This window comes from Labeo rohita, chromosome 11 (assembly GCF_022985175.1).
Source record: "Labeo rohita strain BAU-BD-2019 chromosome 11, IGBB_LRoh.1.0, whole genome shotgun sequence".
In the NCBI taxonomy this organism is placed as follows: Eukaryota; Metazoa; Chordata; class Actinopteri; order Cypriniformes; family Cyprinidae; genus Labeo; species Labeo rohita.
The window spans coordinates 9,388,068-9,412,991 of record NC_066879.1 but is presented as its reverse complement, the minus strand read 5'-3'; the positions used below and the strand labels follow the sequence as shown (position 1 = coordinate 9,412,991).

Here is a 24,924-nt window from a genome sequence, read left to right as displayed (position 1 = left end):
ACTTTGATCAAATTTTATACATCTTAAATTTCATAGCAATCAATTCAAAACAGCACAATTCAACATAAATTGTAATCGTACATTAAATCCTTATATTTCAGTCAGAGGAGGAAAATAAAGTGGCTGGAGTAGCTTGAATGTTTGCTTCTTCAGAGTCTTAGAAAAGCCGTTTTTAACTTTTTAAGGAAGTATGAATATGTAATTATGTGTGTTTCTTGTTTTAAAGGCATCGTTTGTATCAGGACGATTGCGCCTGTGTGCTCGGACACTACATTAAAGACTTGACTATTCTAGAGAGAGACCTGTCAAAGACGGTCATCTTGGACAACGCCCCTCACACCTTCCCATATCACGTACGCTTGTCCTTAACTTTTTCTTTGTAAAAGGGGTTGTTAAACATCAGGTTTAACCAGTATATCATTGCTATGTTCTTATGGATCTGTGTCGTCCTTTCTAGCTGATGAACATGATTCCCATCAAGAGCTGGATCGGAGATCAAGAGGACCGCGAGCTGCAAAAGCTCATTCCGTACATGGAGAAACTAGTGCATGCAGTAAGTTTTTTCAGCTATTAAAGGATTAGTTCCCTTCCAGAATGAATGTTACCTGATAATGTATTTACTCCTATGTCATCCAAGATGTTCATGCCTTCCATTTCTTCAGTTGAAAAGAAATTATGATCAAGATTTTTCTCCATATAGTGGACTTTAATAGAAATAATAGATTGAAGGTCGAAGTTTCAGCACAGCTGAAATATATATATATATATATATAGATATAGATATATAAATATAAATTAGTTTTTAACCACAAATGCTCCTCTTCCACTAGTTCAACTTCACACGTTACGTAGTCACATTGGAAAGTGTTTACAAAACGAATGTTTAAAGAAAGTCAGATGCCCTTTACAAAAAAGGTAAAACAACAATGTTGGGCAATTATGAAGGTAGCAACTAATTGCTAACCACAAATGCTCAAATTTCAAATTGTGTTTTTGTTTTTTTTGAAAAATGACTGATCATTTCACTAGATAAGACCCTTATTCCTCAGCTGGGAGTAAAATATAAGAGAATTTGCATTTTGGAAGTGAATTAATTTATTTTGCAAAAATGTTTATGCAATTCTTATTCTTTTACAGTCATCATATGACAATTTTTCCTTTTTTTTTTTTTTTTTTTGATTTGCGATTTCATTACTCCAGTTTTCCTATACAGTTCAAATTTATTGAAACTAATAATGTAACAAGTAAAGTAGAGAAAACAGGCTAGATACTATTGTTCCTAAACAATAACTAATGATGTAAGAGTAAAATTTGGGAAAGTCACTCATATATACACACTGCCCTCCAAAAGTTTGTAAACACCACTGGCAAAGTGTGGTTTTGGACTATATGAGTGTAAATCCTTATCATTTTTTGGTGCAAACACATTAAAGTAACTTGACATTATCATTGAAGACCAGCAACAATAATTTTCATTTGGATTATATAATAATGGCAATATATACATGTCAAAGTCAGACATGCCCCTTTGCCAGCTGTGATGCCTGTTTACTGGTTTAAACTTGGCCCAGGTTTTTAAAAGATTTTTGGGTCAGCACACCTTAATAGCTTCAACAATTGATTGCCAGTTAAGTTTAGAATACAATGAATTTAGGCCCAGATTATGCAGAGCTGTAATAGCTGCTAATGGTGGATATTTTGATTAATCAAAAATCTAAGGTTTTTTTCTATGTATAAACTGTTTATTTAATAAAATATGTTTTTGTAGTTTATGTTGTCCCTTATCAGTGCAAAATTGGCACAAATTAAAAAGGATTCATGCCAAGATTGTCCAAAACCCCACTTTTCTAGGGTGTTTCCAAACTTTTGGAGGGCAGTGTATAGAGAGAGAGAGAGAGAAAGAGAAATTAATTAAAAACGAGTAGTATTTTTTTGTAATGAATAATTTGTTTTTGATTGTGTTTCTAGGATGACATCAGAAACGTTTTAAAGAAGAGAACCGATCACTTCCACAGGCTGCTTTCTGAAGACTGAACCCTGGATTAAGTAAATAAATGTAAATGCAGTGAAATTCCCAAGCTTTGTATTACACACAAGGCCAAATGTGGAGTATGATTTTATACTCTGGTATAATAAAAGTGTTTATTTGATAGAGAATAGTCTTAACCGCTCTCCTTTAATCATCCCGGTCAGCTGGTCATCTGACCCATTTTGAAGAATAGGACTAGAATGTTGCCTTTAATTTATTGAAAAACCTTGAGATATTTGTCCAGGTTTGTCCAGGAAGAGTGTTTTCACACTTAAAACTGTTACATTAATTTCAATATGTGATGTACTTGAAATCTATTTTTAAAGGATACAAATTTTCAATAACCAATAAAGAAAGATTTTTTGGGGGGGAAGGGGGGTGTTTGGTCTGTTTCTGACATCAGTGCCACCTTAATTGTGTGGTTTGCTAAGAAAAGGTGTGCTTTTACTTTTCAGAAAGTCTTCATGATGTCATTTCATTAAATTTCGCATGCACTACAAAAAATCTTTCTCAGTGTCTTTGTTTTGTTTTCCAACACATCTAAACATCCTTAAACCAAGATACATATTGGTGCATATTAGTACCTTTTGTAAGGGTACAGCCACAGTGACAGCTTTTGTACCTTTTTTATGAGAATATGGCAATAGATATCTGTTATCAAACCCCTAAAAATTAAAAAGGCACTAATCTGTCTGATACCTTCAGATCCAATTTCAGCCGCTATGTAAATAACGTTGCTAAAAAGAGCACTTCACCATGGCTCTAAATCTGGAGTGTTAAAAGTTTCCATATGCAAATACCTGAGGATAATCTTCAGACTTGAAATCAAACAGTAAAAGAGCCATATTTTTCTTTTAACCTGACGAACCTGTAATTTACTAACTACAGGCTGATGTTAAAATTGTTCTTTGAAAACAATTTTAATATGCACCAGACTTTAGGTGTTTAAAATAAATAAAATAAGACAGCGTACTGACGGATTTGTCTGTGAATAGTGAACCACTTCTGTTGCAATTTTAGTGTAATAACCACAGAATTTAGTTGTGAAATAATTAGATTTAAAAAAGAAAATTAAGTAAAATAAGTACGTTTCTGTGGATTGTAACCAACTATTTAGTAGTAACGTTTTTAGTAGTTGATATTTAGCGCACGGATGTTTTAGGTTAGTCTAACGAATAAATGAAATAATACATTTTATTTTCTAAATTTGCGCATGAAATTTTATTTAATTGCCCGTGCTGTTTTGTTCAAAACGGTTTTGAGCGCTGTATTATCGAATGACTTTTATATACACAGTGAGGAAGTCAAGTCGCAGCGCGACCGGAAGTAGATGGTAGGCAAAGATGGCGGCGTTGATGGGTGAGTAAACGAGCTTGATTTAAGGATTTAAAATCTCTGTATGGCGCAGTATAGCGATTGCTGCAGCATATATAGGTGGACTGCACTATATGTAACTAAACTATATTGCGTCTTCAGTTGTTGAGTGAATTTTTTCGTGCTATGAAGGACTTTACTCGCTGACCTTGTTACTCTACATGACTGATATAAGACCTACTGCTAGATACAAACAACTCACGTTATTTACAGATTAAAGTTGTGACTTTTTTTATTGCTTACGACATTTACTTTTAAAATTAAAGCGGCATTCAGATAGGCGATATGCTGTTGTTTTATAAATCGCTGTGGCGAAAATTGATACCAAATACCTTAAACCTTAATGACGTAAAATACTCAAGAATGAAATAGGCGAAATATTTATTCCATTTAAAAAAAAAAAAAATGTAACCACATCGCGAGCAGTGATTAAGGCACAGTATGTTCCAGTTTCTAAAGTTTCTAAGTGTTGTTATTATGATTTTTGGTCATATCCTTTATATATAATTGTATAACTTAACATAATGTATTATTTCAGTTCCCCGCCTTCCCGCCCTTGGCTCTTTTAATCTAAGGTGAGTTTCTAATTAGTTTTAAGTATTTCTGTTTCTCTTATTTTTTGGTAATTTTATAAACTCTTGTAATACCTTTTTTTTAAACTTGACGTTGTGTTTGTAATGTAGGGCCATTTCATCGTTTTCTGCTCATAAAAAGGTTTCTCTGACAGACAAAAAGGATGAAAACACCTCAAGGTGCGTCATGGATGGTTTTGTTATTGTTGTATGTGTTATGAAATAACTATCATACTGAGTAGTTATTACCTTTCTTTTCAGTCTGGTCCCGTTCAGAGAGAAAAGCACAGCTCTGGCACCAAAACCAGCTTCAGCGGTCAGCAGCAAGGGTGAATACATCATCACCAAGCTGGACGATCTGGTCAACTGGGCACGCAGAGTACGTAACTCTTTACATGTTTACAAAAATGTTTTTTTTTTTTTTAAGATGCCAAATACATACACTAACATCGAAAAGTTTGGTGTTGGTAGATTTTCAAAATGGTTTTGAATTAAATCTCTTCTGCTCACCAAAACTGCATTTATTTGCACATAAATACTCTAAAACTGTAAAATATTTTTGTAATTTAAAATAACTGTTATCTATTTGAATATATTTTAACATGTGAGTTATTCCTGTAATGCGAAGCTGAATTTTCAGCATTATTACTCCAGTCTTCAGTGTCATTTGCTGCTCAAGAAACATTTCTCATTATTAACTTTATTGAAAACAGTTGTGCTACTTCACGTTTTAGCATTTTTTCAAGATTATTTGATAAATAGAGAGTTAAAAATTTAAATTAGAAATTGTTTATAACATTATAAATGTCTTTACTGTCACTTTTTGGTTAATTGCATCCTTGCTGAATAAAAGTTTTAATTTCTTCTTCAAATAAAAAAAATAACTGAACCTAAAAAACATTTATGTAGCTTATCATAATTTTTTGAGGGGGGAAAGTAAAAAAAAAAAAAAACGAAATGTTTGTTTTTCAGAGCTCTTTATGGCCTATGACCTTTGGCCTGGCGTGTTGTGCTGTGGAGATGATGCACATGGCCGCTCCTCGTTATGACATGGATCGGTTTGGTGTCGTGTTCAGAGCCAGTCCCAGACAGGCCGATGTTATGATAGTCGCAGGGACGCTAACCAACAAAATGGCTCCTGCGTTGCGGAAGGTAATTGCACCATAAAAATACATTTCATTAGCCTGTCAGTATAAATGTTTGGTATTAAAGGGATCAGTCAGAAATTTAAATTCTGTCATCATTCTCGCATCCTCATTCTGCTGAGCACAAAAGACGACATTTTGAAGGATGACAGTTGACTGTAGCCATTCACTTCCATAGCATTTTAATTGACTGCCATCAACTGCTTTGTTTACTAGCTTCCAAAACAAAGATTCACATATAATGTACTCACCCCCTTGTCATCCAAGATGTTCATGTCTTTCTTTCTTCAGTCATAAAGAAATTATATTTTTTGATGGAGAAAATTTCAGCATGTTTCTCCATATAATGGACTGATATGGTTCCCCCCGATTTTAAACTTCAAAAATGCAGTTTAAATGCGGCTTCAAACAATCCCAAATGCGGTTGTAAACAATCCCAGCCAAGGAAGAAGGGTCTTATCTAGCAAAACAATCGGTTATTTTCATAAAAATAATACAGTTGATACACGTTTTAATGTCAAATGCTCGTCTTGTCTTACTCTGCCTGAACCCTGTTTTTTTCCGGTTCATGACAGTTAGGGTATGTTGAAAAACTCCCATCTCATGTTCTGCCTCAACTTTAAAATCGTCCTATATCACTATTTTACCTTTTTTGTTAAGGGTGTTTGATCTTTGCGTGTTCACTTTGCAAAGACTGGGTCGGTGCTTCTGCAGCGATGTAGGATGATTTTGAAATGATTTTTAAAGTTGAGGGAGAAAATACGATTGGAGTTTTTCGACATACCCTAACTGTCTTGAGCCAGAATACACAGAGTTCAGGGAGAGTAAGACAAGACGAGCGTTTGAAATTAAAAAGTATTTAAATTGTTTTTTTTTTGTTTTGTTTTTTTTAATGAAAATAACCAATCGTTTCGCTAGATAAGACCCTCCTTCCTCGGCTGGGATCGTTTACCGCCGCATTTGGGATCGTTTGTAGACGCATTTAAACTGCATTTTGGAAGTTCAAAATCGGGCCACCATATCAGTCCATTATATGGAGAAAAAATGCTGAAATGTTTTTCCCAAAAACATAATTTCTTTATGCCTGAAGAAAGAAAGACATGAACAACTTGGGTGAGAAGGGGGTGAGTACATTATCTGTAAATCTTTGTTTTAGAAGTGGACTTTTCCTGTAAAATATCTTTGGTTTCATACAGGTTTGGAACAGCTTGAACAGAATTTTGATGTTGGGGTGAACTATCCCCACTATACTATTTTGAGGTTTCTGTTAGAGCCCGACCGACAAAGGATTTTTAAGGCCGATACCGATACAAATATTTATTGGTTTTAAAATCCAATATTCCGATATATCGGCCGATATTTTTTTATTTTTTTTTTTTTTAAATTTAGGAAACACACAACAAAACATTAACAGATTTCCCTAACATTAGTTATTTGTAGTTATTTATGAGTTTTAACTAACATAATATGATAATGCATTTTAAAAAGAAACTTGTTTCTTTTATTGTCACAACAGAACAGAGGAACATCAAAATATATTAAAGTTCTGATAAATAAAATGTATAAAAATACAAACTTATTTATTACTATCATCATCATTTATATTATCATTAAACAAGATAAAGGTCACTCCTAAATGTTTGTGTGCGTGTGTAATAATTAGTCCCTACCTTGCCTTCCCCACTAACACAGAACGTTTTAGGGAACGTTAGGAGAACGTTTGGTGTAAGTTCCCAGAACGTTAAGCAAACTTTCCATGGGAACCAAAACCTAACCAAAAACTAACCTTCAGGGAACGTTCGGGAACCAAAAACTAACGTTCCCGTAACCAGAACTAACGTTCCCAGAACGTTCTGGGAACCATAAATTGTTAGCTGGGTTATAAGCTACCTTATAATTACAATGTCAGCTTGCTTATCCCTTTACCTGCACTTTTTAAATTCTTTCCACCAAGCTACATCAAACCATTTTCAATCATCAGTTGCTGCCTGCCTTCTAAAACCTACTATTTAGCGATCTAAATCCATTATGTGACTCGTTAATGCTGCTGCTGAAGGACAGTCCGCAACGCACACGTCATTGGATTTCACACACATGTAAAAGAAAAGCTAACTTTTATGCACAAGCTACGTTTGATACTTTTTCTCTATGTCTAAATGTTCACTCCTCGCAAGTCTAACTTACATTTTACAATGCAGGGACTGTAACTAGAGATATGCTAGTTATAAATACAGTAATCATTACTTTATTTAGGCAGAATAAGTTTGTTGTGGTTTCCAAGCTCATTAATGTTAACGTTAGCGGTCTTCCACTGATAGTGGCATTAGCTAGCTTTGTGGTTAGCTAATCTATGATGAGCCATAATTTAGCAATGGATAATGTCATACTGCAAATTGTAAAACATACATTTTCAATATAACAGGCCAAGGAGAGATGATACGTCTCATTGCTATAACTGTCACGCTAGTCTCATTGTCAAAAGTTAAAAGGACATTCAGTCAACTACACTGTAACAACGTAACGTAATTACTAGCTAATTCCGCTTCACTCTCGTCTTATTTAACAGCAGCAAAACTGGACATGATAGTCACAAATTTTGTCATGCTTATTTGAGTTAAGAGAACTGATGGGGATGTTCTTTTAATTGTTATTCAAGCAATGTATGTCTCGTGACCAACTCACCATGAACACACTTCACCGATGATCTCACTCGCGGATAACTGGTTCTCTCTGCCCGACTCTGGCTGGATCAGCAGGTTGCAGGATGTGTGGCGCGTTATACACGAGTGTTGCCAACAGGGACGGTGTAGAGTGCCCTCTGGTGGACAAACTATACAACGCCAACACTCATGACATGGTTGAAGGGTGTTTCGTCCATTTTTATTTTATTTTTGAAATATTCATTTATCGGCCATTATAAATGCCGATACCGATAGTTTGGAAAATGCCTAATATTGGCCGATAATATCGGCCTGCCGATAAATCGGTCGGACTCTAGTTTCTGTTTTTGCTTCAGTGTGATGATGTAATGTATAAATGTCTTGCTAATTGCAGGTGTATGACCAAATGCCAGAACCCAGATACGTCATTTCCATGGGAAGGTGAGAAACAATCTGATTATGACAAACTAGTTTATTTATATCGTGCTTGTTAATGCGTGTTTTTTTTTGTTTTTTTTTTTTGTAAAAACTAAATTTGGCTTGCTTCTTTCTTTCTGGTAGTTGTGCTAATGGCGGTGGCTACTATCACTACTCTTATTCGGTGGTCCGAGGTTGTGATCGCATTGTTCCAGTGGACATCTATGTCCCAGGTGTGTTTCATTAGTGTGACTATATGTTTTCTTTTAGGTCCTCTTTTTGGACCTAAAAATGCATCCAGTAGAGATTTTTAAATTGCCCAAAATGTCTGCGATTTGGCTACTATATTACTATTGCATACTAAAATGTACTTTTCAAAGTAATAATATTATTTTTTAATAATATTATTTATAATATATTATAGTTCTGTTGTGTGGCAAAAAAATATAAATGCAATGTCTTTTGATTACATTTACATTTTAAAAGTGTAATCAAATAAATTGTATTAATTCATTTCTTTTAGATGCCAATTTTTATGATAAATGTATATTTTTAATCATAACACAGAATCCAGAAATAAATTAATGGAAAACATTAAATTTAGGGGAAAATAAAATTGATTTAATGGTATCATAAATTAGTACTTGCTCTGTGGAATTTAATTGTAAACAAACAAGTCATGTTTACATTCATTCTCAAGGTCTAACAAACATGTAAAAATCATATTCTCTTTCTCATTACAAGGCAATATTGTGGTAAATCTAAAAATGGCATAATATGAAAAAAAATTTAAATATGATTGTTCATAATGCCTAGTCTTACTATAGCCTTTATCAGAATTGTCTGTAATACGTGTATAATAAGATTATGCATTTGTCTGTTTGTCCAGGTTGTCCTCCAACAGCAGAGGCTCTGCTTTATGGAACGCTGCAGTTACAGAAGAAGATCAAGAGAGAAAAGAAGATAAGAATTTGGTATCGCAAGTGAGGTGTGATTGTGTTTGTTTGTCTGCTCTGAGATGTTTATTTAATACTGGTCATTTGTTGTGCTCAGAAGGCTGATTTCTCAGGAGCTGCTCTGGTTTGAGCTCAAGCTCCTCCTCTTTGTAGCTACAATAAAGACTTTCTGCTTCACCGCTGAGTGCACTGACTTCTGTTGGATGCAGATATTTGTGTTGCCATTGTGGTGCAGTAGTTATCATTGTCTGTTCTTAAAACACTTGCTATAAAAATAATCAGTTTTAGAACTGAACTTATCATTGTATATAAATAAAGTTTGGACTCTTTGGGTAAATGAAGCCATGTGACAGTGACATTTAATGGACATTTCTCCCAGACTCACATTTTGTAATGCAATGAAACACATTTATATATTATGGTAGTGTTTGGTGTATTCATCCTGACTTAAAATATTTAAATCAATTATACAGGGATTTTTTTTTTTTTTTTTTTTTTTTTTTATATATATAAGAGTACTAAAAAATAATTTACTGAGAATTTCAAAATAGCTCAAAAGTTAAAAGCAAATATAAATTCCAATATATATAAATGGAAAAAAATCTGCATGTATTTTTGTGTTTTGTTTATATATATATATATATTTATATATATATATATATATATATTTTTTATTTATTTTTTTTTTATATATATTTTTTATATATATATTTTTTTTTTTTTTTTTTTTTTCTAAAAGATTGTAATTTATTTCACTTAGTAATTTTAGTAATTTAGTTGCCAGTGCAGCATTTTAAAATGTTCAGTGAGTTATCTTTTTATTTAATATAATTATATATATAATATTTCCACTTTATTTCAGTTAACTAATGTGTTTTATTAGTTTAAAGTCAAAGAAAGCAGTTTGCTGGGATTTGTCGTTATCAAGATTACTGATGCACTCACCAACAAACCAATCAGATCTTTGTGCTCTTTAGGACTGCGCATGGTTAAAATTTCTTACCAGTACTAATAAGAAAGAAATCTCATTCAACAACTGTTTAACTCCTGATCTGTGAGTGTACAGTGCAGTATAATCCAATTCGAGCTGCTTAACCTAAATTCCTGTTGTAATTCTGAGAATTTGAATGATCTTCTTGAGCAAAACCCTAACTTATGGGTACTTCAGTGGTACAATACCTGAAGAAAGTTTACTGTACTGATAAAAGATGTCGGCAAGATATTGTACAGCTGACTTAAGCAAAAAAGTACAAGGCTGAGGCAGCATTTTTACAGGTAACTAAAACCATAAAAAAATTACTTGAAATAAAACTGAAACTTAGTTTATTTCAGCTAGTTAAGGGAACATTTCTTATTTTCATTTAGTCTAATTTGATGTGCTAAAATAACAAATGAACTGAAATTCTATATATATATATATATATATATATATATATATATATATATATATACTAACGACAAAGCACAAAACAGGTTTGTAACTCCTTTGCGAATTTATTAAAAAAAAAAAAAAATGAAATGATTCCATTGCATAAGTATTCATACCCTTTCCTGGGACACTTGAAATTTAGCTCAGGAGCACTCATATATGTTACACTTTGAGTGGAGTTAAACTGCGCCAAATTCATTTGAATGAGTATGATTTGAAACATTTGAACGAGTGTGATTTGGAAAGGCACACACCTCTCAGAAAAGGTCTAACAGCTGCAATTGCACGTCAGAGCAAAAACCAAGCCCTGAGGTTAAAATAACTGCCTGTAGTGCTCAGGCTTGCATCAAGGCACACAGTGTTGGGGAGTAACTAGTTACATGTAACGGAATTACGTAATTTAATTACAAAATAAATGTAATTGTAATTAGTTACAGTTACTGAGAAAAAATGTGTAATTAAATTACAGTTACTTTTGAAAAATGCCAGTGATTACAAAGGGGATTACATCTGAATTTTTTCACACACCCACCCCCACTTACAGATTGAATTGACTTCTTTCATAAATTGCATTGACTGCTCTAAAATGAGACAACAATGTTTCAGGAGTTTAGGACACCGAATAGGACACATGTTTATTCGATAACTGTTTTATTTCCTATTTGGGTTTATGCATAAACTTTATTTTTTGAGATTGCTTGATTCTGATTGGTCAGTCATGACATTCCAAGGTATGTTATTCCCCAATAACAACTGGTAGGAGCTAATAACTCAGACTCATTCGGGGCAACTTAAGTCAGTGCTATATGCTTGATAATTTTTCTTGGCGGAAGTTTTGTGTTTGCTTAGCTAATAAAATATTAAAGCTTAATTCAATATTGTGTGGACAATTTCTTAATTGTGTCGACACTTACAGAGCATGCGCAGTCGGCAATGCGCTAAAGCTGTAATTGGCGCAAAAATACGAGTGTATTTTGTCAGTTAGCAAAATAGGTAAGTACATGACCGTTTTCCTTTTGGTTTAGGGCCAATTTCTTAATTGTGCCATCCTGGTATCATGGACTCGCTCTATTGTTTCATACAAACACAGCTGCTGCCATTTTTTTTTTGTACACTGTAATGGATTATAAGATAACTAATAAACTAGTACTACTTCCTTAATTATTTATGTGGTGAAATGTGTAAGAAAAGTGGTATGACTGCACTGTATCCCTAAAATGTCTAGTTTGAACTTGCCATTTGCTAGCAACTGATTTCTTCATGGAAGCTTTGCGTTCAAATATTTCAACTCAGATCAGTGTTTCGTGTCTAATTATTTTGACACGAAACATCTAAATAACATCTAAAAATCTTACTTCTTATAATCTTAATTCAAGTGATGAAGGATTTTCAAAGTCTGACAGTAATGAGTGTTGAGTGCTACTGTAAGGTTAACTCTGCCTGGTTTAAATGTTTCAAAATGATTAACAGTTGAAAATATTAGAAATTTAGAAAAGTAATCAAAAAGTAATTAAAAGTAATAATGAAAAAAAGTAATTGAAAAGTTACACTACCTATTACATTTCAAACAAAGTAACTTGTAATCTGTAACCTATTACATTTCCAAAGTAACCTTCCCAACACTGAAGGCACAGATCTGGGGAGCAGTTCCGAAAAAAAATCTGCATTGAAGGTTCGCAGAAGCATGTAGCCTCCATTATCCATAATTGAACAACTACGACTCTTCCTAAAGCTGGCCTCCTGGCCAAACTGAGCAATTGATGAAAAAGGCGCTTGGTTATACTAGTGACCAAGAAGCTGACGGTCATTCTAGTTGAGCTCCATGATCATATATGCAGATGGAAGAAACTTACAGAGGGACAAACATCACTGCAACACTCCACCACCAACTTTATGGCAGTGTGGCCAAACTCAATCCTCGCCTCAGTGAAGATGCATGAAAACACACTTAGAATTTGCAAAAAAAAAAAAAAGCGCCTAAAGGGCCTTCAGATTGTGAGAAACAAGATTTTCTGGTCTGGTGAACCTCAATTCCAAGCATCATGTTTGAAACCAAGCACTGCTCATCAACTGCAGAGTACCAAGAGTATCAGCCTCATGCTGTGGGACTGTTTTTCAGCAGCAGGGGACTGAGGGATTTGTCATAGTAGAAGGAAGGCTCAATGCACCAAAATATTGAGATAGCCTTAATGAAAACCCAGTCCACAGCATTCAGAACCTCAGACTGGGCAGAAGGTTCACCTTCCAACAGGACAATGACCCTAAGTATATAGCAAGAATGGCTTATAGACAACTCTGTGAATGCTCTTGAGTGGCCCAGCCAGAGCCTTGGCTTTAATGCAATCAAATATTTCTGGAGAAACCTGGAAATGTTGTTGAAATGAGGTGAAGAGGTGAGGCTGTAAAGGTGCTTCAACTAAATACTGACTTAAGAGTATGAATACTTATGCAATGTACTTATTTCAGTGTTTTATTTTAAATAAATTTGCAGAGTTACCACAAATCTGTTTTTCGCTTTGTCATTATGGTGGAGTGTAAATTGATGTGAGGAAAAAATAATTTAAAGCAGTTTAACATAAGCCTGTAACATAAATGGGGAAAAAAATTAAAGGGGTATGAATACTTTCGCAAGGCACTATATATACATACGATAAAAATGTCAAAAACAACAAAATTAAAAAATGATTTAAAATTAACATAAAAGCAGATATTATAAACAAATTTAAAATATTAACAGAAATGATACTAAAATAACATTGGGCTGTGGAGCTGCTTTATCTGTGAATACATTCACAATGCTGACTGCATTATTAAATATGATATATGAAGCACAACAGGTAACAAGATGTAAATTATGTAGTGTTTATTTTGATGTAGTACAATCAAAAAAAAAAAAAAAACGTCTTTGAATGACACAACTATGAATAGTCATTTATAAAACCTTTTTCCGGTCATTTTGAGAGAATTTAATAATTAAATAATTCCATTTTAGACAAAAAGAAAAATAATTCAGAAAATAATTCCGTTTTCTTATTCTTTAACAATAGTCGGTGTGATCATCTTAGTAAAGGAATAGTATTTGCATTCACTGGGAGGACTGATGTCCATCAACGTGGTGCTGATCTTCTCCTTTTTGAATCCAGCTTCCACCAGGTGGGGAACTTGTGTCTCCTGAAGAAAACAAAAAGTAGAGTAGATGTCTCATCATAAAACCAGAGCACACTGATATGGATGTAGTTGTCAGGAATTGAGTTACTCACTTGGAACATTTTGTCAATGTCGTTATATTTGCTTTTCAGCAGCTCACCCCAGGAAGTGAGATTACAGTATGTGAGCACACCGCCAGGCTTCAGGAGTCTGTTAGCATGACCCTGACAACACAGTTCATTGTGATTAGGAAACACTTTGACAAAAATGGAGTGTGATCCCTCACAGCAAACATCAACTCAGATGGATTCAATGTAACTGTCTGCAAACCTTGATAAAGTTGAACTGATGTGTGTGCCAGGTCTCTTCTGACAAAGGATATGTGTCATAAAGAATACCTGCGATTGAAGAACAAATATATGCTGAGTATTTCACATAATGGTAACTGTATATAATACTCATTTTCTGTCTAGCGTAATTTAATATATTATTAGACAAAATGAACACTACCAAAATATTCATGTCTTTCTGTCTTCAGTCATAAAGAAATAAAAAAAAAAAAAAATGTATACTTTTAAGCACAAAAGCTTGTGTAGCACAGGCTCTGGAATGTGCGTCCACGATGCTACGAATTAGTAATGGGTCGTTCTTGAACGATTCTTTCATTTTGAATGAATCTTTAGTGTGACTCGGGAAGAACGAGTCGTCTCGGGGAGTGATTCGTTCAGTTGTGCATGCGCAACATCCTATTAGGTTCTGTACTGGAATTAGTTCACCCTGTTTCGTATCTTCGGGTTTTTAGAGTCGTTCGTTCATCTAATGGGGCTGTCACGTGATGAACGAACAATTCAAACCCGAAAACTTGTCAGATAAGAAGTGAGTTGAGCTAATCATAGACTAATGTCACGTAGTTGCTGCAGGTGCTGGATGGAAGACTGGATACGACGTACGATATAACATTTATTTTAATGACTTTTAGAGAAACAAGCAGGAACAGAGAAACATCCACACACGTAGAAACACTATTCAACAATATGCAACAATAAAGACCGACCGGGAACTCAACAAAAGGTGGAACTTAAATACACAAACTAATCAGAACATACACAGGTGATGACAATGAAACAATCAGGAAGAAACAAGGAGGGCGTGACTAGGGTGACGAGAGGGCTGAGTCCAGGGAGCACATGGTGAAAATCACAACATAAACACACTATGACAACAAGGATACGTGACATTACCCCCCCCCTCCCGGTAGGTGCGTCCCGCACCGTAACAATACAACTGGGGAGGGAGGGTGGGCGCCCTGGAGGCTGATACGGGACAGGAACATAGTAGCCAGGGAAAGCCTCCAGGGCAGATCAGGGAGCCATGCCGGATCAGGGAGTTCAGGAGGCCATGGCCGGACAGACAGTTCAGGGGGCCATGGTGGATCTGGGGGCTCAGGAGGCCATGGCCGGGTAAACAGTTCAGGTGGCCATGGTGGATCTGGGGGCTCAGGAGGCCATGGCCGGGTAAACAGTTCAGGTGGCCATGGCGGGTAGCCCCCCCCCCCAAAATTTTCTTGGGGGAATTTACAGTACTGCCAGCCCTAGGGAGCGCTGGATGAGGTGCTGGCTCAGGAGGGCGCGCTGAAGGAGGAGCCGGCTCAGGAGGGCGCGCTGAAGGAGGAGCCGGCTCAGGAGGGCGCGCTGAAGGAGGAGCCGGCTCAGGAGGGCGCGCTGAAGGAGGAGCCGGCTCAGGAGGGCGCGCTGAAGGAGGAGCCGGCTCAGGAGGGCTAGCTGAGCAGAGCTCCGGCTCTGGAGGGCGAGCTGGGCAGAGCTCCGGCTCTGGAGGGCGAGCTGGGCAGAGCTCCGGCTCTGGAGGGCGAGCTGGGCAGAGCTCCGGCTCTGGAGGGCGAGCTGGGCAGAGCTCCGGCTCTGGAGGGCGAGCTGGGCAGAGCTCCGGCTCTGGAGGGCGAGCTGGGCAGAGCTCCGGCTCTGGAGGGCGAGCTGGGCAGAGCTCCGGCTCTGGAGGGCGAGCTGGACTTTGTCTTGGCTTATGAGAAGCACCAGGAACTTGACTTGACTCAGGAGATGTAGCCGTGACGTGACTTGACTCAGCCGTGACGTGACTTGACTCAGCCGTGACGTGACTTGACTCAGGAACCACAGCCGTGGCTTGACTTGGCTCAGTAGCTGCAGCTGCAACTTGACGTGACTCAGAAACTTGACTTGCCTCGGGAAACGCAGCTGCAATTTGACTTGATTCAGTAGCTGCAACTTGACTTGACTCGGGGAACACAGCTACAACTTGACTTGACTCAGGAAGGCTGGGTGGAACCAGCGGAGGGTTAGGAAGGCTGGGCGGAACCAGCGGAGGCTCAGGAAGGCTGGACGGAACCAGCGGAGGCTCAGGAAGGCTGGACGGAACCAGCGGAGGCTCAGGAAGGCTGGACGGAACCAGCGGAGGCTCAGGAAGGCTGGACGGAACCAGCGGAGGCTCAGGAAGGCTGGACGGAACCAGCGGAGGCTCAGGAAGGCTGGACGGAACCAGCGGAGGCTCAGGAAGGCTGGACGGAACCAGCGGAGGCTCAGGAAGGCTGGGCGGAACCAGCGGAGGCTTAGGAGAATCAGGGGAGATAATAGGAGCAGTGAACTCCAGTGGGATTGCCCTGTCCATAATGTTCATTCCAGCAATCATGACTGGGGACTCAGGCTTGGGGGCCATCTTGGCTTGGGGCTCAGGAACGGAGGTCATCTTGGCCGGGGGCTCAGGAACGGAGGCCATCTTACGTGCAGATTCTGGCGTGGCGGCCATCTTGCGAGCAGGCTCTGGCGTGGCGGCCATCTTGCGAGCAGGCTCTGGCGTGGCGGCTGCCATCTTACGTGCAAACTCTGGCGTGACGGCCATCTTGCGAGCAGACTCTGGCGTGGCGGCCATCTTGCGAGCAGGCTCTGGCGTGGCGGCCATCTTGCGAGCAGACGCTGGTGTGGCGGCCATCTTGCGAGCAGACGCTGGCGTGGCGGCCATCTTGCGAGCAGACGCTGGCGTGGCGGCGGCCTGAGGGACAGGGCTCTGGGCGGTAGCCGGCGGATTAGAGCGCGGGGATGAGGCCGGCCGCATCGGGCTGAGGACAGCGGTGGAGCTCTGGAGGATGACTGGGGATTTGGGACTGGGCTGACGGTTCGAGCCGTTGACACGGTATGTGGAGGTTCTCGGCTTAGGGCAGGCGGGCGCGTTGCGCTGTGTCTGGGAGGAGACTGGAAGATGAGACCTAATCGGACTCTGAACTTCTTCTACTTCAAAATCAGATCCGTTTAAATAGAGAATCAGATTGATTAGCTCGATCAAGGGGAAACTACAAGTGGGAAGATCGCAGCGTATTGTCTCAACATCCAGCCCCAAAACAAACACAGCGCCAAGAGAAGCTTCGTGCCAGCCTACCTGGTGGGAGAGCTCGATGAATTCCTCCACATACCGTTCCAACTCACGACCGTCCTGCCGCAGTCTCCACAAAGCTTCCTCAGCCCAACTCATCTTCTGTTTATAGGGTCGGTCTTTCTGTCACGTAGTTGCTGCAGGTGCTGGATGGAAGACTGGATACGACGTACGATATAACATTTATTTTAATGACTTTTAGAGAAACAAGCAGGAACAGAGAAACATCCACACACGTAGAAACACTATTCAACAATAAAGACCGACCGGGAACTCAACAAAAGGTGGAACTTAAATACACAAACTAATCAGAACATACACAGGTGATGACAATGAAACAATCAGGAAGAAACAAGGAGGGCGTGACTAGGGTGACGAGAGGGGTGAGTCCAGGGAGCACATGGTGAAAATCACAACATAAACACACTATGACAACAAGGATACGTGACAACTAAAGACCCAGGTAAACAATTAATTCATCTTTTCTGTTTCTTACAGCATTATAGTTTTGTCTTGTTTGTAGTGTGATCAACGTTTGTGTAAGCAGTAGATGTGTTAGGGAAGTAACACGTAACATTTTAATTATAGTTTGCTAAACTGAACGAAATGACGAAAAAAGATTCGTTCATTTTGCTGAACGAGACTCAAAGGTCCGAGTCTGTAAAATGATCCGAACTTCCCATCACTACTACAAATCACATCTAAGTTCTTTGTCTGTGTACTGAGTATGGCGAAAAATTCCATCTTATTTTCTCCTACAACTTAAGAGGAGGACATTGTTGTACTTGCACTTTCTTAGTCTTTGCACGTTCACTTTGTAAACACTGGGTCTGTAGTTCTGCCTAAGTTCTGCATGACCTTTCGAAAAGATTCAATAGTATGTACCGTGGTGAACACGCATCTCAGAGCCTGTGCTACATGAGCTTTTGTGTTTAAAAAGTATACAAATTTTTATTTTCCGAAAAAAATGACAGATCGTTTCACTAGATAAGACCCTTCTTCCTCAGCTGGGATCCCTGCCCTTTGAAGCTGCGTTTAAACTACATTTTGGAAGTTCAAAATCGGGGCACCAATAAAGTCCATTATATGAAGAAAAATCCTGACATGTTTTCCTCAAAAAACACAATTTCTTCACGACTGAAGACAGAAAGACATAAACATCTTGGATGACAAGGGGGTTCAGTAAATTATTTGTGAACTGTTCTGGAAGTGGAGTTCTCCTTTAACATGAACTAAGAAAGAACAATACTTCTACAGCATTTATTAATTGTGTTCACATTAGTTAATACATTAACATGAACAAACAATGAACGACTGTATTTTCATTAACATTAACAAAGATGAATAAATTGTGTAATAAATGTATTGTTCATGGTTCATGTTAGTTAACTAATGCTAACAAATGACACCTTATGGTAAAGCGTTACCAGATTTTTAAAATGCTTTTCTATTCATGACTTTTATGTTCAACATGGCTGCATTTTTTACTCGAAAATACTGTAAAAATGCTAAATATGATTATAATTTAAATATCTGTTTTATTTGAATATATTTTAAAACGTAATTATTCCTGTGATGCAAAGCTGAATTTTCAGCATCATCACCCCAGTCTTCAGTGTGACATGATCCTTCAGAAATCATTCTAATATGCTGATTTGCTGCTCAATAAACATTTTTTAACATTATAAATGATGAAAACAGCTGTGCTATTTCATATTTTTGTGAGAATACTTTTTTCAGCATTCTTCATTGAATAGAACTGTCTTTACTGTCACTTTTGATTCATTTAATGTGTCCTTGTTGAATAAAAGTTAATTTCTTTAAAGAAAAAAACCCTGAGACTTTATTTTTTATGTACAGTAATGAGCAACTTTTCACCTTCTTTGTACTAAAGGCATGTAAAAAATTTCAACAATCTTTAAAAAGATATTTCGCTTCAACTGTAATAAATATTACAATGACTTTTACCATCAAAGTGATTGTCGGGTAGGGTTGGCACCACATCTTCCCACAGGCCTTTCAGAGGAACAATCTAAGCAAGAAAAACCAAAATAATAAACCGTTTAAGAAGTCATCAACTGGTTTGTAATAAAAACTCAACAGAGATCATATATAGATATATTTCCTTTACTTTATGTGGTTGACTTTTGGCCCATTCCTGTAGCCTCTGGAAAACACCATCATTGCACTCAATGATCCAATGCTCCTCAATGGGAAAGGACTCCACTTTAGTGGCTGCTATGGCCATTCCAAAACCGATCTCCAGCACTCTTCCACCTACATTCCAAAACAAAAAGGAGATGCGTTGTTTATGCTGATTCACAAGGTTTCTTTTTAATAATTCTGCTTCTACAACTGCATTTTGTCTATTAGGGGTAGCCTATATATTTTTCAACAACATATTATTGACAGTGGTGGTCATGGGAAAGGTCCTGTTCCTGGAGCTGCAGGAGGTGATATTTCAGAAAGGAGTAAAAATAGGCATGTGAGGAGTAAAGGAGAGGTCACTAGTGTCCTGCCCTTTCTCAAACGAATAGCATTTCTAGAAATTCAGTTTGTAAACCATCGATGTGACACATGCTCTGTATGAAACCATACATAAACTTTATGAAAAACAGCAGGATCGATTTTAGCAATGCAAGTGAATATAATCAGACAAAACTCATTTTAGTGCAGTCACAGAGCACGAGCGCGGTTACTCTTTGAAACGAAAAGTAACTGAATCAGATTCAGTCACCAAGTGTTTCACTTCTACGGTTTGCGTTTGGAAGTTTTGCACCTGTCGTCGTGGCGCAAGTACAGATAACGCATTCTTATCTGACGTTTACAACGTGAACGTTCACGTACAAGGAGTTCGACTCCTGTGAAAGAGTAGGTGATTAATATTAATTAGGTAACTCCATTGGACACTCCAGGAAGGTTACGATGCAACGTCAGCGTTCTGTATATTAATATTCATAAGCCTAATTCATAAGTCTTCGCCATAGTAGTGAGGGGAAGTCTCTGGCAAGACTCGTTTCTGGAATCGGTTCTTTCGAACAGATCGTTCCGAATTGATTTAGCGGTTCTTTACGTGGTCACATCAGCGAACATACCGGTGTGTTTTACGGTTTGGTTGTTCTTGGTAGTTTATTTGTCAATTTAAGTTACTACGATACTGTCAGATTGTTGGTATATATGTTAAAGATTCACTTAACCCAACTATTCATTCAAATCTGGACGTGTCTAAAAATGTGTCGTTTGTTAACTGTTTAGTAAATACTGCATGTTCGAACATCCACTTTTGAAATCGTGATTTTTGAAAACATGCATATTTGGACAGTGCTCGGTTCAATGAGTCAGTGAGTTGTTGACTTGTGAGCCACTGAAGACTCATTTACGAACGAATCGTCTTTAACGGTTTGTTCAAAAGATTCGATTCAACTGAGGGATTCGTTTAAGAACCATCTTTCGCCATAGTAGAATTCGCAATTTTGCAGCGTTATTGAGGACATGTCTTGTTTTAAAGTTTTTTATTGACATAATATTGATAATATTGACATTTAAAAATATAGTTGGACTCTAACACAGTAACTTTCAACAAAAACGCAACGATTTGTCTTCATTCACTCACTGCAGTTGTTTCAGCTGATCATGAATTAAATAAGACATTACCTTTAGATGCAGCAACTGTTGCAAGAGAGTGCATGTATGGAGTTTCCCAGCGCTCCATAACAGGTTTTCCCATGATCTCCAAGTGTGTGTCGGTCTCATTGTAGTCAGCACTTGCGTCGTGCCACACTTGTTTGCAGTTTTCGCCCTTTGAGAAAATTGGCTGAGCGGTGGTCATGGTGGACTGTTGAATGTTGACAGATGTGGTGTGGTGTTGTATCAACGCGCAGTGGCCGAAGAGATCGTCTCTGTCGTGACTGGAGTGTTATATATTTAAAGAACTGCTGATTGTGCAAGAATCAGTGTAGTCAAAGAGTGAGTGTTGATAAGGAGTCCACTGAGAAGGGGGTGGTCTCTCTCTCACATGCATTGCTCTCTAGACAGACAGCTGGAGCAGCTTCTGATTCATGATGGTTAACCCAACAGCTGTAACCCACACTCTCCTTTACTATTTAAAATGTCTTGTTTATGCATTCTCATGTGGAAGAACCATAGTGCAGTGACAGTAGATGATAATATAATGGTGCTTTGATATGTTTTGCAAAAGTCTGAGACAAATCTGGGACTCAAAAACTAATTTAAAGGAATAGATCACCCTAAAATGGAAATAATGTCATTTACACATCCTGAGGTTGTTCCAAACCTGTATGAGTATACCATACTGTTTGTAACCATACAGTTGACAGTCGCCATTGAGTTGCATAGTTGTAAGCATACTTCTTTTTTTTTCCATACTATGGAAGCCAATGGGGACCAACAGCTGTTAGGTTACCCAACAGCTGCAAATTTGTGATGTGTACTCTTTTGTCAGATCATGTTGGATAACAAAGTGTGCTTAAGTAGTTTTAAAAGGCATGCAGTCTCACTATTAACCCCTGACACGTGAGACTGATAGTTAAGGTTGTGCAATCGTCCAGAGCAACTGGACTTTCTGAACTATTTACATGCAGAACGGCCACATTTTTTGTGGTTTTCATCAATATTTCAGTTAATAATTCATAGGCTACTTGCATACCCAACATTCCTGTTACAAAATAGTTTAAAAATTGATATTGATATTGTGTCAGAACTGGAACGTGTGTGTTCTGCCGCATCATCTTAATGTATCTCTTTGCATAGAGCAATCAAAACATTATAGGATATCTGAATTAATTCAAATTTAATATTAAGAGCAAATTTAGTTTTCCTGATTATGTGGTTGTATGTTATTCAATCAAATACCCAACTGATTAATATAGTGGATTTCATCATTAATTAATAGAAGTTTGTGGCTACGTATAAATCCTTTTTGCTTTCATACTCCATGCTGTAGTAGCTTCTTCTCTTGTCCTGTAAACACTGATAACTGCACCCCCAACAGTGTATTTGTGAACCTGTTGAACCTGCTGATAGTACATTCCAAACAATGTATGGCTGAATCACAATTAAGCACACTCAGAATTGAAATTTCTTAAAGTGATAGTTCACATAAAATGGATTGTGTCCTTACTTGCTCAAATCTTTACAAACCTGAAAGATTTTCTTTCCTCCATGAAATAAAAACAAGAAATATACAGGACCATGCAATTACATTAAATAGTGACTGAATTTATGTGCTTCAAAAAGACTGTAAAAACACCATAAAGCACCAAATTATTAGACATTTTATTAAATTTGGTTCATATACTCTATTTCAAGCCTTCTGAAGTCATATGTTGGCTTAGTTTAATGAACAAACTGAAATATGGAATAAATCTTCCGTCTAGTGAGCTGTTAACCACTTCAACCAGATCTGTGAGTCAAGTACTGAATCAGTCTGACTTGCAAACAAATTGTTTGGACCTGTTTTGTGACCTGGAACAAGCAAATCACTGAAAAAACTGATGAAAAATGATGATTCATTTCTAAATTGGTTATTGCTGTCTTTCACATGAACTTTTATGAGAAAAGAGCTGAATCATCAGTGAATGGCAAAGCTGGACAGCCTCAGTCCTCATGAATTTGCACTATATATACATACATACATATATACATATATAACATATGAGCAAATTAGGACATTCTTGCAAATTAAATGAATTTTTGAGTGAATTTTTTTGGACATACTCATGCTAATATGCTAATATCTATCAATGTTGCTATTGCTTATTTACAATATCTATCAATGTTGCTATTGCTTATTTACACCCACAATATATGCTAATGTTATTAAATTTAGACTACTGACATAATATATATGGGCCATTCTATAGAATTGGTGCAAACTGCTGTCCCAGCCAAAAAAAAAAAAAAAAACACAAGTATTCAAATCTTTGTTTACCAAGATTCTTTTATTATCTATTGATATCCACAATAATATTTAAAATATCAGTAAGCTTAATATATATATAAAATCATCATTTAGTGGGTACTTTCAATTGGGAGGTGGCTATACCAAACACTAACCCCTAAATTTCAACTTACGAAAATAATATTGAAATAATTTTTGCATTTTATTCCATTGTTGTTTTTAAAAACATTTTTTTGGATTTTTTTTAAATGTATAAGACAAATATACATTATTTTATGTTTTCTTTGTGCGTTTTAAAACCTTATATAAAAAAATGTGTCCTGCATTTTCATGTCACTACTGAAACAGTGTGTTTTAGTCCACTGGCTGAGACTGATTCATTGAACTACACCCCTAAAGTTATGATCAGGAAATATTTACATGGTGAGTAGATAGGTCACATAATTTTGAGGTAAATCTGTTCAAAAATATGAAAAATCAGTGTACAGAATGTCACTATCGAACACCATTTTTCTATAATTAAACACTTTTGAGAGTTATTCCATAACATGTAGTTTTTATATGTGTACCACTGTTCAGAACTGTGTTAGCTAACCATGTGCTGATTAGGATCTTTGATTTACCTTCAAAAGTATCTGAAACTGTCACTACTGAAACATTTGGTGATGTTTTTGGGTGTTATCCCATAAAACTGTCACTACCGAAACAGTCACAGCCAAAACATACCATCATTGTTTTGGTAATGACAAAAGAAAACATGTAATTCTTTGTTTGCGGTAAATCAACAAAATTTTAATACAGTTATGCATTTTTTTAGTATGTTTTAGTAGTGTAGTATGTGGGTTAAAATTCTGTAATATGATGAGGTTGCTATCAAAACATTACTGTCACTACTAAAAATGTACAGTCACAACCCAAAACATGGGATGTTTTGTCAAAAATAAAGAAATAAAGTATACTGAATTATCAGCTAAGATGTTATGACAGTGTTTGGTTCAGTGTATAATGTATTCAAACTAATCAATCCAGTTTGAAATCAGTATGATTAACTTTTTACCTTTTACAAAGATAAATTGGATTCATCTTATAAATCACAACTGAAATATTGTTAAAATTGTAATTGTTATAAATGTACTTTATACTTTATTTTATATATATACACTACTGTTCAAAAGTTTGGGGTCAGTAAGACTTGTAATAGTCTTTAAAGAAGTCTCTTATACTCATCAAGGCTGCATTTATTTGATTAAAAATATAGAAAAAAAAAACAGTAATATTGCAAAATGTTTTTACAATATAAAATAATGTTTTTTTTATTTTAACATACTTTAAAATAGAATTTATTCCTGTGATGAAAAGCTGAATTTTTATCAGCTGTTACTCCAGTCTTAAGTGTCACATGATCCTTCAGAAATCATTCTAATATGCGGATTTATTATTAGAATGATCAATGTTGGATAATATCAACAGTTGTGCTGCCAAATATTTTTGGAACCTGTGATTTTTTTTTTTCAGGATTCTTTCATGAATAACAAGTTTAAAAAGTACAGTGTTTATTCAAAATATAAATATTTTATAACAATGTAAATTATTTATTATTAACTTTTAATAAACTTTTAATTATTAACTTAATACATCCTTGGTGAATAAAAGTATTAATTTCTTAAAAAAAAAAAAAAAAAAGTACTGACCCCAAACTTTTGAACGGTGGTGTATATATATATATATATATATATATATATATATATATATATATATATATATATATATATGTATATACTAATTGCGCAGTTAATTCTCATATTGTATTTTCATATATATATCATTTGTATTTTCATATATATATTACTGTGTT

The 24,924-nt window shown here is 36.5% G+C and overlaps 3 protein-coding genes across 3 annotated transcripts in view; 2 read left to right on the top strand and 1 right to left on the bottom strand.

Annotated features, from left to right (window-relative positions):
* ctdspl3 (CTD (carboxy-terminal domain, RNA polymerase II, polypeptide A) small phosphatase like 3) overlaps positions 1 to 2,537 on the top strand; it is a 7,050-nt gene extending 4,513 nt beyond the window's left edge. Inside the window, exons 9-11 of the mRNA XM_051123283.1 lie at positions 227 to 353; positions 458 to 553; positions 1,969 to 2,537. Of these exons, the coding sequence (XP_050979240.1) occupies positions 227 to 353; positions 458 to 553; positions 1,969 to 2,034 (289 nt within the window). The 3' untranslated portion in view covers positions 2,035 to 2,537. The remainder of the gene's footprint in view (positions 1 to 226; positions 354 to 457; positions 554 to 1,968) is intronic.
* Positions 2,538 to 3,271: 734 nt separating this feature from the next.
* On the top strand, positions 3,272 to 9,330 carry ndufs7 (NADH:ubiquinone oxidoreductase core subunit S7). The gene is made up of 8 exons (XM_051123285.1): positions 3,272 to 3,388; positions 3,942 to 3,978; positions 4,087 to 4,155; positions 4,237 to 4,354; positions 4,948 to 5,127; positions 8,175 to 8,221; positions 8,342 to 8,430; positions 9,087 to 9,330. Exons 1-8 carry the CDS (start codon positions 3,373 to 3,375, stop codon positions 9,182 to 9,184), a joined length of 654 nt encoding a protein of 217 aa, XP_050979242.1. The 5' UTR covers positions 3,272 to 3,372; the 3' UTR covers positions 9,185 to 9,330.
* Positions 9,331 to 13,430: 4,100 nt separating this feature from the next.
* Positions 13,431 to 21,072, bottom strand: gamt (guanidinoacetate N-methyltransferase). The gene is made up of 6 exons (XM_051123284.1): positions 20,804 to 21,072; positions 19,281 to 19,426; positions 19,118 to 19,181; positions 14,060 to 14,127; positions 13,843 to 13,953; positions 13,431 to 13,753 (listed from the first exon to the last, which is right to left on the bottom strand). Exons 1-6 carry the CDS (start codon positions 20,976 to 20,978, stop codon positions 13,613 to 13,615), a joined length of 705 nt encoding a protein of 234 aa, XP_050979241.1. The 5' UTR covers positions 20,979 to 21,072; the 3' UTR covers positions 13,431 to 13,612.
* Positions 21,073 to 24,924: the final 3,852 nt, after the last annotated feature.

What these genes read in the sequence shown, in the direction of transcription:
- gamt (XM_051123284.1), bottom strand. Translation starts at nt 20,978, where the DNA reads ATGACCACCGCTCAGCCAATTTTCTCAAAGGGCGAAAACTGCAAACAA. An exon ending in CCAAAAGTCAACCACATAAA is followed by an intron (nt 19,182 to 19,280) that starts GTAAAGGAAATA and finishes TTTCTTGCTTAG; the next exon opens with ATTGTTCCTCTGAAAGGCCT. An exon ending in ACCCGACAATCACTTTGATG is followed by an intron (nt 14,128 to 19,117) that starts GTAAAAGTCATT and finishes CTTCAATCGCAG; the next exon opens with GTATTCTTTATGACACATAT.
- ndufs7 (XM_051123285.1), top strand. An exon ending in TGGTCAACTGGGCACGCAGA is followed by an intron (nt 4,355 to 4,947) that starts GTACGTAACTCT and finishes TTTGTTTTTCAG; the next exon opens with AGCTCTTTATGGCCTATGAC. An exon ending in TGGCTCCTGCGTTGCGGAAG is followed by an intron (nt 5,128 to 8,174) that starts GTAATTGCACCA and finishes TGCTAATTGCAG; the next exon opens with GTGTATGACCAAATGCCAGA.